The sequence below is a fragment of the Sparus aurata genome, chromosome 6 (assembly GCF_900880675.1).
Source record: "Sparus aurata chromosome 6, fSpaAur1.1, whole genome shotgun sequence".
Classification (NCBI taxonomy): Eukaryota; Metazoa; Chordata; class Actinopteri; order Spariformes; family Sparidae; genus Sparus; species Sparus aurata.
In genome coordinates, this window is record NC_044192.1 from 22,597,309 (window position 1) to 22,611,585 (window position 14,277).

At 42.6% G+C, this 14,277-nt stretch overlaps 1 protein-coding gene across 5 annotated transcripts in view; it reads right to left on the reverse strand.

Moving 5' to 3' along the window:
• LOC115582679 (inositol 1,4,5-trisphosphate receptor type 1) overlaps positions 1-14,264 on the reverse strand; it is an 82,687-nt gene extending 68,423 nt beyond the window's left edge. For all 5 annotated transcript variants that reach the window (XM_030418790.1, XM_030418788.1, XM_030418787.1 and 2 more), the window contains exons 1-4: positions 14,120-14,264; positions 13,138-13,238; positions 10,345-10,415; positions 506-615 (exon numbers count right to left, since the gene is read on the reverse strand). In XM_030418790.1, the coding sequence (XP_030274650.1) occupies positions 506-615; positions 10,345-10,415; positions 13,138-13,229 (273 nt within the window). In that variant the 5' untranslated portion in view covers positions 13,230-13,238; positions 14,120-14,264. The remainder of the gene's footprint in view (positions 1-505; positions 616-10,344; positions 10,416-13,137; positions 13,239-14,119) is intronic.
• Between the last annotated feature and the right edge of the window lie 13 nt (positions 14,265-14,277).

Consider the following 14,277-nt stretch of genomic DNA (forward strand, 5'->3'; position numbering starts at 1 on the left):
GAAAGGTAGGATAGTAGGAGTGAAAAGCTTCAGAATTGTCTATAAAAGGAGTTTATAATGCTTCCTCAGCAAATATAAATGACATCCTTGAGTGCACAGCATCCATATGAAGTCACTAAATCAACAGCTGCAAATTCCTACACAGATGTGTTTGCTTTAGTGCTGTTTTTGTACCTTTTTGTTTGACTCATACACTGGCTCGCACCCAAACATAAATAAAAACAAATATGTTGATAGTAGGTTTTTTTCTTTATATATGGACCCCAGACAAAAAACATCAGATAAGGGTCCCGGTATATACACAAATAATACAATATTTTTATGCATTTACTGTGTAACTTTGCATTCAGTCTGAACCAAATATACCAACTGAATTTCAAGATAAAAATCTGATGCAACTCTGTCCTTTCTCCTCTTTCTCCTGTGAGCTTGTGAGGACAGGTCTGTGTGTAGTGTCGCGTCGGCAGCGACTGCAGGGTGGTGAATGTGTCGTCACTTTGCTTACATGGAGCTTGTTGAGGAGCACTGTGTCTGTGTTCCCTCCAGGCTTCGCCGCTTTCCAGAACTGCTTCTGGGCCGAGTAGCGGTTCATGGGACACAGTCTGAACAGACAGTCTGCACAGAGAGACACAGTCAGAAATGAATAAAGAGACAAAGACGCACAAACACACACAAACAGAATATATCAGATAAGAACAAACACACACTGGAGGATAACCAAAGTGTTTATAGCTTGGAGAATTACACTGGCGTAAATCAAAAGAAGAGAAAACAAAAAAGATAAATATGATGATGCACTCCGAGTTGAGTCTGTAAAGGTCGGTGCTACAGTGTGGGACAGGTCACAGCAGCAGCATAGCATAAACCAACGCACACTAGTTGCTAAAACAAGGAGATACAGGATGTTCAGCAACCACACAATGTAAAACAATAAATGGAAAAAAAACAACGGCCCGACTTAATAAATGACCCAGTCTGACGTATCAGCTGATGCGTTCAAAGACCTATTAGCAAAACAATACACACACTCGTGCCTCCCATATTCACTGTTCTCCTTCACTGAGATCAAAGGGTCTGCTGCAGGGAGGAGAAACGAAGGACAGAAGAGTATGTGTTTCTGTGTGTGTGTGTGTGTGTGTGTGTGTGCGTGCGTGCGTGCGTGTGTGTGTGTGTGTGTGAGAGAGAGTGTGAGTGTGTGTTTGTGTTTGTGTGTGTGTGTGTGTGTGTGTGTGTGTGTGTGTGTGTGTGTGTGTGTGTGTGAGTAAACTTGACCAGGTTTTTTAACCAACAAAGTGAGGACCATGTTGCAAAGTGAGGACATTTTGGCCAGTCCTCAAGACGTCAACGGGTTGTTAAACAGATTTGAAGTGTATGGTTAGGGTTTGGGTTAGGTGTGTGGTTCTGGTGGTTAGGGTTAGTGGTCAGGGTCAGGGGCTAGGGAATGTATTATGTCAGTGTGAGGGTCCTCACAAGTCTATGTGGTTACATCCTGTGGTTAGATCAGGGCACATAATAAACTGTGTGTGTGTGTGTGTGTGTGTGTGTGTGTGTGTGTGTGCGTGCATGCGTGCGTGTGGTCAATGAGATGAGATTCTGCAGACTCGGCGTCTGCTGCTCATTTTCATAGATACAGTAGAAACAGGCACACGGTCCCACGATTTGCATGTGGACGCAGTTTTAGCATAGCAGAGTTCCTCTTCTAATTCAAGCTGCACAACAACTCCAACTGAAGCTACAAAGGTGCTTTCACACTGGCTGAAAGCTTAGTTTAGTAGCTTACAACCAGAGCACACAAACTACTATGACAGTTTTGCCTGCAGAGTTTAAACTTCTGCCCATCAGCCACTCCTCCCTCGGAGTCCTGGCTTTCCTCTGACTTCACCTCTCATCAGACCGAAGCCCTCTATTCTGAGCGGGCGAAAAGAGGAGTAAAAAAGAACAATCCGGCCATCCTTTCCCCTTTCTCATTCTCTCTCCTCCTGCTATGGCTGCAGTAACATGACCAAATAAGGTCAGCCAAGAGAAGGGGAGTGGGATGATAGAAGGAGAGAGAAGAGGGTGGGGACTCCCTATCTCCCCCCTCGATTTTCTACCATCCCTCCTTCTCTCTTCTGAATTCCTCTAACCATTTCACACTCCACTCTCTCCTTCCAAGTTAAGGGTCTCTATCTCACAGATCTTCCTGAACGCCCCCCTCCCCGCCCCCCTTCTCAACCCCTGCATCAAATATGGTTTACTTTAGTCTGACCTAAAAAAAGATATGATTAGAACAACAAAGAAAAGGAAGTGAAAGAGAAATGAGGAAGACAGAGAGAGAGAGAAAGAATGCGAGACAGAGAGAGAGAGTGAGCACAGAGAGGGTAGGAGGAGGAATAAGAAGAACTGAAGTTATGTAGCTTTGCAAGAGGGAATTAATGTGCATGCACGTGTCCCACAACTACATGAAATTGTAAGCGGAAGTGGATCAAACTAAGTGGAAAAGCCAAATGAAAATAAACACAGACTGGAAGCTCCAGTCCGACGAGTGAGTTGCCCTTTAAATTTGACGCAGGCATTTTATCATGCTCTAAAACACAATCACAGCTGCAATATGAGCGCAGTGTGTGTCTGACGGGAGGTTTGCCTTTAATCACAGTCAGCTGGGAGAGACAACATCGCAGCCATACTGAAATCTGTGGTGAGGGTTCCTGCTGGGGGTCATCAGTCAGGAGAAGGGGTGGGACTGCACCAGAGGGCAGAAGACTCCATCATTCATTAACATTCTCGTGACTTAAAACAATCTTTTACTACCGGAGCCCCCGCCTCATAAACATCTAGCACCCAAAATATCCTATTTGAGTTTATAAACAAACTGTCTTTAACAGAGCTGCATCACGTGTACTCATAAACACTGACTTAAAATCCTGTAGCCCTGAGGTAAGCATGATAGAAAGAAAAAAACATCACCACTGCTGGGTTTTTTTTTAGACAAAGCCAAACTAAGTCAATCGAGTCACAAGTATTTGAGGGGGTTGACTGTCAGCTGGAGGCCTTTTAGTTCTCTGGAGACTATTCAAGATTCAAATGACCCAGAATTAGAACATTTCAAATGTTTACAGTGTTTTAAGGATGATACAGAGTTGAGACCAAGTCCCTTCCATGCAGAGACCTCAACATTAAGATCTGAAGGCTCTGAAAGAGGCTTCAGTTATTATGTTGCCTTGTGGGTAGCATAGCATCAAATGTTTTTGAATCCTTCCTAAGCGCAAAAAATCAGGACATCTTCCCGTCTGCTACTTTGAAACCCTTAAAGCTGGAGTACGGAACGTTAAAGTCTTTTATATTCAAGTCGTTATCAAATAAGTTCACACATTGCTGATTTAGCCTACATCCTCCCAAAAAAAAAAAAAGTCTGACACTATTGGATCACAAACCTTCAACCAACCGTCGGAATTCTTACACAGGCATAAACAAACATTTTCATCATTTTGGACCAGAAAAACATTGTTAAATTATTGATTCACAATCATCCCAAGTCCAAAAATTTGGAAATGGGGTTTACATGCAAAACTATTTCATGGCTCTTAGCAGTTTGTCACTTTCAGTCAAAAGGCAAGAAACAAAGTGTGTGTCTCCTTTTGCTGTTTGTTGTTGAACTTCAGACCTGAATGTTTTTGCTTTCATGTCTGAGTCATGTCACCTTTTTAGGGAGTCGAGTCGGAAGTCTTCATTCTTTATGACTTGCTCCGAGTCTGACATGAATCAAAGTCTCAAGTCTCCAACTACAGCCATGAACATCACTACCATCATCTCTACATTGATATAATAACTTACTTGATTACATCCTGATGTGTTCGATGTTTTGTTGTTTATCATCTTCTCTCTATTATATATGGCATCTACTGCATTTCAATTGAAATGCAATCATGAACTTTTTTCCTTTTCAAACATTAAACATTTACAATAAAAATGTGACATACAATACAATTATTTACAATACTAACACATATTGCAATAGAGCAGTGCAGAATGATGTATGCACAGACTGTTTTAACACTCATCTGCAGACGGTGCGGAACGTCCACGGCACTTGACAGATATATTACAGAAAAGTCACAAAAAATAGGCAATGAAAATATCATTAGGACATGGATAAAAGTATTTCTAACATCTCTTATTTAGTTAAAAAACATTTTTTTAACAGTTTTTTTTTAACTCTCTGAGGATAAAAGGATTTCAGTTTTCCTAAATCAGTTTTTTATATTGTTGATGGAAGGTGTCCAACTTTGTAGATATGCACGTAACTCATTCAAAATAACACATTGAGGAGAAAAAATTATTGAGAAAAAATACAAACACACCGATGAAAAATTTACGTATTATGGATCTTAAAATGTGGAAGATGTAGATATCATTTAAATAATTTTAGTGCGTATAATTGAACTTTTGTGTGACAAAAACAAAACAAATACTGAAAATTAATATAAAGGGCAAAGTATTTTTACATCCCCTTGAAGACATCAGGATGGGATCCTTAAATTATCTACAAGACCTCGTCTGTTGATGTGTTGTTGCTGTATATCTGCCGTGTCACGCAAGACTGCTTTGAGTGGTCTTGGATGAGGGCCACAGATGACTCAAAGAGATCAGCAACACTAACCCTTTAGACATGGACGGTTCAACAAAAAGCTAATAAAAATCCTGCTCTTGCTGACAAAAATTCACCAGATTTAAGAGGGCCAGGAGGAGGATGCTTGTAGCCGTGGCAACCATAAAAACTACAGAGTGGATGTTAAGTCAACAGCGATGATTCACCTCGGAGGAAGTTTTATTATACAGCTAGAAGAGCGTCAACAACAGACAATAGCTTTTAATTAGATCAACTCTGTCACAACACAAGCCTGCATAGTTCACAAAGGTACACAATTTAAATGGTCATAAAAGGAGCTAGCTGACAGCCTGATGGGAGACAAAACCACGTCACAAAGAAGCCATCTAAGCAGGGGGGCCTGCATTTAAGAGGTCTGAGCTGGAGTAATTAGACAACATCAATCTGGCAAATGGACTTAGAGACCCACATTTCAAAATACTTTCTTCTATTCTACGTTAAATCAACAGTATCCTGAACGATCTGGCTTGTATAAACTGCTATTCGCTCGGAGGTTCCTATCCTGTTGGAGATATAGTAAAGGAAGCAACTAATCACTTGTAGCGCATCTAAGAAAATAAATGGTCTAGCGACAACAGCTTCCCTTTCACCGCTTCCTGCAACTCCTTTACTCGCTCAATAGACAGGAAAGCAATATATGTGGTTATTAGGAGAGGAAGGGACTAAAGACAGAACCGCTCCTGGTGTTTATCTCAGAGCAACCACCCAACTAGCCTGCAGTGTGTCTCTGACAGCAACAGTGGTTTGTGCTGACAACTGATAGGTAGTGGCAAGGACCTTATGCTCCGAACTTTGTTGGAGTGTATGACGTCTAAAGGTTTCATGCAAAAGACATTAGAGGAAATAAAGGCAGGAGATGAGAGACAAAAAAAAGAGAAAAACAAACAACAGGAGAGTTGTAGGCGTGTAATGCAATGACAAGGACATGCTATAATGGTCCTCACATGCTCCTGGTTTGGAAATTAAACGTCAGGCAGATAAAAACAAGCACAAATATGAGTTCCTGTTGTTTCTGTACAGACAGAGGATGTTTTGGTGCCTTGTCTTCGTCTTGTTTGTTTCAGATTTTCTCAGTCACTATCAAACTTTTCATTCTGACCCAATAACCCAAAGATTTTGTATATGCATACAGCCTCAATGTTTACCCCAATTAAACAAATAAAGTCATCAGTACTTGCAATTATAAACACTTTTAATAATGCGCAGCAGCAGATAGAAACAGACTTCAGCGCTGAAGAAGGCCTAGGGCTAAAACGCGTCTGTTTTTGTCTGCTGCTGCGCATTATTATATAATATTATACATGATTGCGAGTGCTGACGACTTCATTTGTTATTGTGTTTTTGGGTCGGCACCCATAACACTTATAAGACTTTTAAGTCAAGCCTGCCATTTCTTTTTTATTATTATTTGTGGGAAAGCTGGTCATGCAGATCAGAAACCATCAAAGGTGTTCTCATGTAGAGAAATACTGTGCAAAACAAAACACTGCATTTTACAACAACAGCTCCAAATCTTCTTATCGATCTACGAACAGCCTGCTGAGCACAGACAGAGACAGAGGATGATGACTGATGATTCACTGAAAGTGAAAATTAAAAGTGGATGGCATTTCAAATATGCGAGCATTCAACTGTCACTGCCACTCCAAAACACAACAAAACAAGCTGCCACCGTAGCAACTTCAAACTAGACAGTTGGTCCGACATTTAAACAACTGAGTGATGATGTTTAAAGAACAAATAATACAAAGGAAGATGATTTTGAAGGACTAATACAAAGCAGAGTTAGTGTTCTTCTCTGCCTTGGATGTGCCGACTGCTGCTTGGTGTACTCTGCTGAATGCAAAGCACTATCTGAGTGTGTGTAGGTGTGTGTATGTGATGGTATTTCAAACATCGCTTGAAACACAAAGCAAGTCGTCGTGAGGTCAGCGTACGCATGCAGACTACATGAGTGAGAGTGGGATTGTGTGGAAGGTACTGGTGTTTACATTAGGAGGAAATGTTAAGCATACCTCAGCAATGACAGTATAAGGCTCTGCATGTGGACATGGCTACTCTGGCCCTGTGCCCCTTACAGCCTCCGCCAAGAAGGTTTATCTCTGCACCACTATGTCCCTCTCAAGCAGCTGAGGAGGAGCCTCCCAAAACGAGGAGAAACTGAAGAGCGTTTGCTCTGCTAGAGGACAGCCAGACAGCTCAAATGAGAAGTCCCCCCCCTCAGAATATACAGATATGTAAGCAAACTCAGCTGGACCGTGTTTGTGGATGTTTAAACAAGGGGAGGCATGTGTCTTGTTTGGTTTTAATGCTGTTTTACACTTCTCGAGTGGTGATACTTCCTCATCTGGCTTTAAGAGTGGCTTAGAAAACCCACATAAATGATGCTTCTCAACCCACACTACTATATTTAGATAACCACTTGACAGATTATCACAGTCGAGACTAATCGTATGACATTTTAGAACAAACAGGACTCGCAAAAGTCAATATGCAAACAAAAAAATGCTTGATTTCTGAGAGTGCTTTTGATGTACACTATTGTTCCCAAATGCAATGCACAAGGGCAACGAAGATGAGACAGTTACAGAAAGTTCATGAAAGACATATGAAGAATACAATCTACAGAAAGACATCTCGCAATATTCTTAATGAAGCTCAACCGGCAGGGGTGTTCAAGAGTCGCAGCTGATATTTTGACTTGTCACAGTAGGAAAAGCACAGGTGCTACTAATAACATCAACAATGAATCTGTTCCACGAAAGTGTCCCTGTGAGCAGTGACAGTGTGACAGCGCGCCAGCGAGTCAGAATGCACAACAGCACCCGAAAACTGGAGCAGCTAAATAAAATGTCATCATGATAAATCTAAGAATTTACACCTGTGATTTTTCTACAGTGACACATCGACATATATCAGCATAAAATAGTAAAATATGTTGTTTTTCTTTTTAACCAATTGCGGCTGCAGGCCTGCACTGTAGATTGGAATTGTGTTTCTTTTGGCCCGTCATGGCAGGAGAATCACAGGTGTAACACATGAGTAATTGCTTTGTACCATTAAAGCAGTTAGCCAGCATGCACAACTAAATGACTGACACAGCAACATAAAACGCAGCCATCGCTAATGTTAGTAATTACACCTGTGTTTGACAAGTCATAATGTTTAAAAAGGTCAACTGACTCATAAAGTCCAGTGTCCTACGCTGTGTCATCACTTTCCAGGACACAGCTTTACAAAAAGAACAATATCATGTATGCAGGCTGTTTTATATGCCAAAAGGGACAATTTAAATGGGTACACCTCCAATTTAGTGTTGCACTTTTATGAAACTGGGGGACAAAAAAAAGAGGAAGGACCAGAGTTCAGCTTTGCTGGGGATGTGACGTTTAAAAAAACTTTTATCTGGCATTTTACAGCCACTTTTTTTTATTTATTTATTTTTTTTATTATCTAGGCTTGTGTGCGTCACCTTAAGCTGTAATTACACAGTTTAGCCACTATGTCAAATTGACTTCAAAGCCAGGCACACTTCTAAAATGCTTGGTCAGGCTTCAAACACTGGATCCTACATTTCCAATGACGTTGCACTTTCCATTAGACCCTTCCCACATTTAAAAGGACACACCCTTTGATCTCCTCATCTCCTCTCTGTGTCGCAGGTTTTCCGCTCTGAATTTTCAATCCTTCAAGTCCGAGCTGAGATAAGCCCTTTGGAACATTAAAAATTGATTTTGTTAAACCTGATAAAACTACTTCAGAGTCCTTAGACTTTGCACAACAATTTACAGATGCTTGGTGGTATACACACACTGACCTTTATGTGTAAAATCAAAGAATGTCCTGTTAATGCCAAGCTACAATCTGGCAACATGGTCCCTGTCCCTCAAATATAGCAAAACAGACAGTGTTTGGGTTCACTTTTACTCCTTCGGGCTGTCCTTTTCCTTAAGATCATAGCGCCCATCTTCACCTCTTTCTGCCTTCTGGTGGACATCAGAGGCCTCTCACAGTGACATGAATGCCTCTTCTGGTCAAGAACAGCTGACGTCGTGAAGGAGTCACCAACGCCACTCTCACAGCACTCGTACAGGTAGCGTATGTGCAAGTGTGTTGTGGAGACACATCCGTAATCAAGTTTTTTAAAAATCTCTTGGGTGTACGGCCAGTTTCATTTCCTTTATTTTGCTTTTTCTTGCAAAAAAATGAAACTGTACATTTAAAAAACGGCAGGTCTGCAATAACCCTTCAATATCTTCAAATCTGACTGATGTTCGGTGTTGTGCACTAGGCCACATTTAGAACGTTGAGTGCACCGTGCAGCTTGTGACGAGTTTAAAAAGTGAGTGGAGGGGAAAGCAGGAGTGTGTGAGGATGGCAGTTTAAATAAGACAGAGTCATTAGTGAAAGCCTTTCCTGTGTAACAGAGCCAATAGGCTTCTCCCTCAGTACAATCATGTTTGCAGCCAAAAATAGATGTACAGTATTGAATCAAAACACTATTAGAACACTGCATGATTTAAAGTCAGTCAAAACTACTTTGTGTGTCTCTAGTCCCATACAGCAGATACAAATGCTGTCAGACTCTAGCTACATTACTGCAAAATACTGTAGATGTTTGTGCTCGGATGATTTGTGATCATTGATGAGAATCAACAGGTGCTTTTGCCACTTATTCTCATGTCTATGTACAAACACACACACACGCAGCAAAGATGAAGAGCGAGAGCCTCGTCTTACATGTTGCTGCCGGCTTGGTGGATTCTTCAGTCTGCACTCGGTGTTTATCGCGCTGACAGCGATTGTCTCTTGGGGGAGATAACCTGTCCTGGGACACCAGAGACCCAGTGAGGAGATGAGCCGTCTGGCCACTGCTCAGATCAAAGCTTTCTACTTTCTAAATACAGTCCGATCTAATTTATGCTCTTGAGACAGCAGATAACATCCTAAAAGCCAAGTGTGAGCAGGCGTATGTGGAATGCTCACTCCCTCAAATCGAGTTGCTTAACATTGCAAAGACCAAAAGCTTTGACGGACCGATAGCCATTAAAAAAAACGCTCCTTAAAAAGACAGAGATTTTGGTACGAATACGTTCCTAATCTACTCAACAGCCTTTACCTACCAACGGTGCAATAATGTTCTCAATCAAAGATTTGCTCAGCAGTGAAGAACTGTTGTGTTACTGTTGTGTGTGTAGCTTGTACAAGAAACCTGTAAGAAATACTACACAAGGCTCTGATACATTTCTTTTGCCTGCACAATGTCGGGCCTGGCTACTCCCCAGAGGCATAAACCTCGAGCCTGAGAACCGAGGGTCATGAGTTCTACTTCCTGTATTGAAGCTAAAAATAACTGGGTTCACCCAAAGAGGCATCTCAAGGCCTTCTGTTTAAAAAACAGCTTTTTCAAGCGTGTTGTTTTCCAACAAATCAGCACCAGATCTGATCCTCTCTAGCTGCCTCTACCTCCGCAGACGAGGTGTGTGAGGAGGCATCCACAGCCACGAAACACATGCACACACACACGCACCATTAACAATGTCAAAGGCAGCCCCGTTTCAAGTCCAGCGGGCAGAGATGTTGCGGCTGTCACCAAAGTAACACAGCATAACACATTCAGCAGCGTCTCTCTCACAGGGCCCGCAGTATAAACAGACAGCAGTTGGCGTGATGATGTCAGGAGGACGCTCTCTTACCTCTGAACTTCTTCGGAGGGTTGTTGAGGTCCCCCGCGTCAGGCTGGACAACACAGCGGTCATCCACCAGGCTGTGGACAGAGACACAAAGAACATTGTTAATCGGATCTTTGAGTATTTTGTTCACCATATTGTGAATATTTTTTCAGGTACATCATATAAGTATCGTCTTATAACTAGAGACAAATCACAGATGGCATCATCAGTTGCTAGGTTGAAAATTGAGGCTGCAGGTCATAATATGTGTATTTATTCTTGAGCTATAACAATTAGTTAACCAATCATCATCGATAATCAATAATAAGAACAATTGTTCGCTGCAGACAAAAGGATTATGTTTTCCACAAAAACTTGGATGGAGGATGGGTCTCGGCCTAGAATAGACCCAATTAACTTTTAGTGCGGATCCAGATAAAGGGACAAGTCCGTGATTTATTTCTGTGTACTCTACTCAGGGCCATTCTAGCTCATTAATTGATTATTGATTAACAATCTAAAGTAGAAAATATTAGACAGTACTGCAAAATATGCATCAGAAAAGATTCATAATCATATTTTAAAAAAGGATTTTTCAAGAGAGCAGCAATCTTAACGTTTGAAAAGCTGGAAGCAGTAAATGTTGAAAACATGTGCCTTACCTTATATGAAAAATGTCACTGATGTTTTGAACATTAAATCAACTAATTAATCCACCAAATGGTTGGCACCAGTAGGCTGTTTTCAACCTGTACTAGGATTGATATTTCACTCTGGTATCTGAGCTACTGTATGTCACTACGTCTATATAATCCCTGTGGGTTTGTGGGTAAACTGGTTTGGGTGTGTGTTGAAAACAGAACAAAGCCTCCCCAACAAAAAAACGCATGTATAAAACAGTGCTGGTGTTTCCCCCACGCCACACAATCATGAAATAACTGTGGATTCGATGACCTGCGGGCACGCTGGAATTTCTGGTGACGAATTTAGCTTTCTACTAGTTTAGAATAACACTTGTCAGGACGCAGGCCAAATCCCACATCCATTTCAGGCCTTTTCTCCGGGGAATGTCTACAGTTGTCCAAACAGACCTGTCTACCTCTCCAGTCAGAGCACCTAAAGGAACAAGGCAGAAGACTTGGATAGAAAGCGAGAAAATATCTTGGGAGTATTGAGAAGAAATTATACAGCAAGTGTGAGCGGTCATCTGCATGTGCGAACGATGCACACATTTTCTGTCAGAGCAGTCAGTCATCAAAAGGAGTCAAATCGTTACACCTTCGAATAAATGGGACGGACCAGGCTGGACTGTACAAAGCAGCATTTTTTAAATTTTTCACCTCTAATCCCGTCACTCCAGTTACCAAACAAGAGCTGGGAATGCTGCTCAGCTGGAGAAGTTCTCTCTCTTCTCAGGATGGTTTCTTCTTCCTCTGAGGGCAGATGATCTGGAGCAGCATGCTGAGTTGGTGGTTGTGCGTGGAGAAGATGGCTCGCTGCCAAATCTGTCATGACAGTTTCATAAAATATGCGCACTTGTATGTGTGTATGTGTGTGTGTGTGTGTGTGTGTGTGTGTGTGTGTGTGTGTGTGTGTGTGTATGTAGGAAGCGCTGGAACTCGAGAAAGGCCACAATGTCTCTGCAGTGACTCAGTCTTTGCTGTAGGTCATTCCATTTTTCATGAGCGGGGAGGGGAGGACCTCCGCTGATACCGATAGCATTACGGATGCGAGACACTATGTTGCACCTTCCTTTGATCCTATTGTGGTTTCTACCAAGAGAGCATTGATGCAGAACTCCTCAGAACAGAGGAGGAAAGGTTAAAGTGCAACAAGCGTGAATCCCCACACTGTCAGCGATATCTCAAAAGGGACCTATTATGGTTTTTCAGTCTCTTCCTTCCCTTCAGTGTTTTACAGGTTCCTCTGCACGTAAAATATCTTGAAAGTAGAAAATGGTAAAAGTCTTCTCCAACAGATGTTCCTCTCTCCCACAGAAAACAGAATTTGGCTTAGCTCTGCACTTTGGCTGTTGTTAGCGCCGCTGGCTCAGACGTGTGTCCGCTGACCAATGAGAGCAGACTTGGTATTCGGGAAGGGGAGGGGGGTCCTTAAAAAGACAGGAGCTAAAACAGAGCGTTTCAAACAGAGGGAGTATACAGTGCTGCAACACCGAACAATATAAGATAAACAGATGTGGTTTTACGTAACAATAAAGCATGTAAATATATTCTTGTAGAAAGTAGAAAAACAACACAGTATTGCTGCGACTGTGTGGGTGAATGAGTGGCTTGCAAACACGGTTTCACCATTTGCTTTGAGTATTATGCACCACCTCATTGTTATTTTCTCCTCTAACGGTGCCCTCCACACCCACTCCTGCCACACTCTCAAAAACACACACACACTTTATCATTAACTGAGCATTCGCCGCCCCTAGATTTCCTTCTTTCCCAGCACTATCAGTGGCCATGGGGTCAGTCAGGGCCAAAGCACCACTTCAAAAAGGCCTCCCACTGTTTCCACCACTTTGTTCTGTGGGACAAACTGCAAAACTCACTCCATTTATCTCTATTTAAACCACTTCTGTCAGTGATAGTGGGAAGTGACGCCTGTGACAAACACAGAATCGGGCTGGAGACGCTCTATCCAAGGAGTCAGGGTTTTTTTTCCGCCAAACTGAACTTTCTAAAAACGGTTAACAGTCACCACTTTTTCTGTGCGACTTCCTTCCTTCCAAGTGCTGCTCAGCCAGCAGAACAGAGTGTGAAGCCGGGCCCACACATGCACAGTGTTCAGCCAGTGAGATGGACATACCCCAGGGTGCTGATGAAGCCGTTGGTGGATCCCTCCGCGTACAGGGAGCAGATGTCCCCGATGTGGAGGAAGCTGGACATCTTATCCGACATTTTTGACACCTGCGGCAGAAAGAACATGACATAAAAAAGTCACATTGTGCTTCACGTTATTCCATGCTGAAATGTGCCCTGATAAAATGTTCATCTATTCGGCTCAAACATCACTGATCGATTCCCACAGCCAATTAAGATTTCATCTGACTTCCAGTTTCCATTTTGCAGACATGATCATGTCAACACACAACAAATCCATAGGAGCCACAGACGCTCTCCATTCAGGTGGCAGGGCAGTATTTTACAGGAGAGGGTTCCCTGAGAGATACACTTTAGTACACTGATACTCAGTCTGGCTGCAGAGATTTGCATAGAGGCTTCAGGGAAATTCTCTGTTACTGTAAGCTGTTTGTGTTTGTGGCTTGGGGCAGGACAGTTAATGATTAGGAGGTGCAGCTGCCTGACAGGAAAAGGCTTTTTCTGCACCTGCAACAGGTCATCGCTGCTGAGGCTGAAGCACTGCCAGTCTCTCACTCGGGTCGATAAATCGCAAAAACAACAACCAAAAAAAAAACCCAAAGCTGTAACAGTGACTGTGACTGACTGCCGGAGGAAAACACTGGTTCCAAACGGTGAAACCATCAGCTGTCGGCTTCCTCACAAGGCCCCGTTCATCTGACCACTGAACATGAAACTTGAGCAAAAACGCCTCTTGTCACGTTAATCGGCATCCGCAATCACAGTTTACACAGCCTTCCCCAAATGATTACCGGAGTCACACTTCGCTGTCTTCTCGCTTGTGTTCCTCTGCTCTCGAGCGCTCAGGATCGCAAGCTGCGAGCATTTCGTTAGCCTTTTAAGGAGAGGCGAAGTAAAACAAAATCCCCCTCCGCAGACAGAGACAGAAAAGAGAGGATGAAGTGTACAAGTTGTGCGCTCAACTTTACCTCGGGTAGTGCGGTGAAAAAAAAGCTCGGGTGCTCAGCTTTCTCCCGACCGGCTAAGACAACATGACTGTGGCTCTCCTTCTCTCCAGCGGGGCCCGGGCTGAGATCCAGCCGTCAGCCGCTGTAATAATCCAGGGTTTGATTTTTTTTTTGACAGC